This window comes from Eriocheir sinensis, chromosome 42 (assembly GCF_024679095.1).
Source record: "Eriocheir sinensis breed Jianghai 21 chromosome 42, ASM2467909v1, whole genome shotgun sequence".
Lineage (NCBI taxonomy): Eukaryota > Metazoa > Arthropoda > Malacostraca > Decapoda > Varunidae > Eriocheir > Eriocheir sinensis.
In genome coordinates, this window is record NC_066550.1 from 14,874,065 (window position 1) to 14,876,327 (window position 2,263).

Genomic DNA, 2,263 nt, shown 5'->3' on the forward strand with positions numbered 1-2,263 from the left:
AGACGTGTTAGTGTTCCGAGGAGGAGGAGGAGGAGGAGGAGGAGGAGGAAGAATGGGAGGAAGGAGGAAACCAAGATGGAGGGAGGATAAGAGATCGTGTGAGGAGGGAGGAGGAAAATAGGGAGAGAGGGAGAGAAAGGGAGAGAGAGAGAGGAAGGGAGAGATAGGGAGAGAAAAATCCTATGGGAGGGAGAGAGAGGGAGGGAGAAAGGATATAAAAGGAAGAAGATGGAGGAAAGAGTGAGGAGAGATTTTTACGAGGAGGAAGAAGATGAAGAAGTAGAGGAAGAAGAAGGGGAAAAGAGAGGATAGGGAGAAAAGTTGCCATACTCTCTTCCTCCTCCACGCTTTCAAAATTTGAGGACGACACGAAGAGCGACTCGAGCGACTCAACCTCTTCACGACTGCAGACTACCAAACTATCCAGAGAGACCTGGACCAGATCACTCGGTGGTCGGAAAAATGGCAGATGTCCTTCAACACTACCAAATGTAAAGTAATGCATATCGGATCCAGAAACAGCAACCACACATACCACATGGGTGGCGAACCACTACATGTTGTGCAAGAGGAAAGAGACCTCGGGGTCACCATCAGCAGTGACTTGAAACAAACAAAACACTGCAAGTCCGCCTGTAAGAAAGCCAATACAATGCTTGGGTTCATATCGAGGAACTTCGAATACAAGACGCCGGGAGTTATGTTATCCTTGTACAATTCGCTGGTAAGGCCCCACCTGGAATACGCCGTGCAATTCTGGTCTCCTAATTACAGGAAAGACATTGAATTACTTGAGAGAGTACAGCGCCGCGCCACGAAGATGATACCATCACTGAGGACGAAGCCCTATGAAGAGCGACTCGAGCGACTCAACCTCTTCACGTTGGAAAAGAGACGACTGCGGGGAGACATGATACAAGTCTTTAAGTACCTGAACAAGCTCAGCAACGTTGATCACTCCAAACTCTTCACGCTAAAAACTAACCTGAGAACAAGAAACAACGGAAAAACAATTCAAGCAAAGCGATGCAATACCGACATCGGCAGGAGTTATTTCTCGAATAGAGTTGTTCGCCACTGGAACAGCCTTCCTGCAGAAGTGGTTAGCGCAGAGACAATCGACTCCTTCAAGAAACGCATTGATCGCCACTTTGCTGCATCGGGAGTGAACTGAACGTTCCCAAGAGTAGGTACACAAGTGCTTTAATCCTTCCCTGCAAGCCACTCCTGTGGCAAACGGATTGATTGAATCACTGAACGCAGGCAGCCTAGTAATGAGCCAACAGGCTTTCTGCTGCCTGCTAGTCCATGTTTCCATGTTTCCTCCTCCTCCTCCTCTTCTTCCTCCTTACCTTCCCCTTCCCTTCCCTTACCTATCTTACCCATCATCATAATCTTCCTATCCCACTGTTACTTTCCCTTCCCTTCCCTTCCCTTCCCTTCCCCATTACATATAACCTCCTCCTCTTTTCTTACCTTACCTTACCTACCATTTCCTCCCCTTACCCATTACCCCATTTACCCATTTACCTTTCTATTGCCTATTTGCCTAAGTCGTTGACGGCAAGAGAGAGTTTGAAGTCAAGTCGTTCTTTTCATGTGTCGTTCAAGTCGTTTTCCATTCACGAGGAGGAGGAGGAGGAGGAGGAGGAGGAGGAGGTATTTGAAGGAAAGGAAAAGAAAGAAAGGAAGGAAGGAAGGGTGATGAGAGAGAGAGAGAGAGAGAGAGAGAGAGAGAGAGAGAGAGAATGTTTAAAATGGAGATTGAACTTTTATGTGACGCTCTCTCTCTCTCTCTCAAGACATTTACATAAAACTTCTCTTCTTCTCCTCCTCCTCCTCCTCTCAATGACTCAATCCAATGTTTACAAAAAAACCAAAAAAACAGACCACGTGCATTAAGAGGAGGAGGAGGAAGGGAGGAGGAGGAGGAGGAGGAGGAGGAGGTGTTAATAGTTCAAAGCTACTTAGTATAAAGGGTTTAGTAATGGAGGAGGAGGAGGAGGAGGAGGAGGAGGAGGAGGATATATTAAAAAAGGGAAGAGGAGGTTAAAAGCTTGGGGAGGAAGGAGGGGAAGAGAGAGAGGTGAGGGTGATTCTCTCTTCTCTCTCTCTCTCTCTCTCTCTCTCCATTAAAAGAACAAATATGCAATAAACTTTCTCACGCATTAGAGAGAGAGAGAGAGAGAGAGAGAGAGAGAGTGAATTTATGAAACATAAACTACAAGCAAACAATCTCTCTCTCTCTCTCTCTCTCTCTCTC

At 46.6% G+C, this 2,263-nt stretch overlaps 1 protein-coding gene across 1 annotated transcript in view; it reads right to left on the bottom strand.

Moving 5' to 3' along the window:
- LOC127010230 (uncharacterized) overlaps nt 1–1,389 on the bottom strand; it is a 3,182-nt gene extending 1,793 nt beyond the window's left edge. The window contains exon 1 of the mRNA XM_050884109.1: nt 1,374–1,389. Coding sequence (XP_050740066.1) covers nt 1,374–1,389 — 16 coding nt within the window. The remainder of the gene's footprint in view (nt 1–1,373) is intronic.
- Nucleotides 1,390–2,263: the final 874 nt, after the last annotated feature.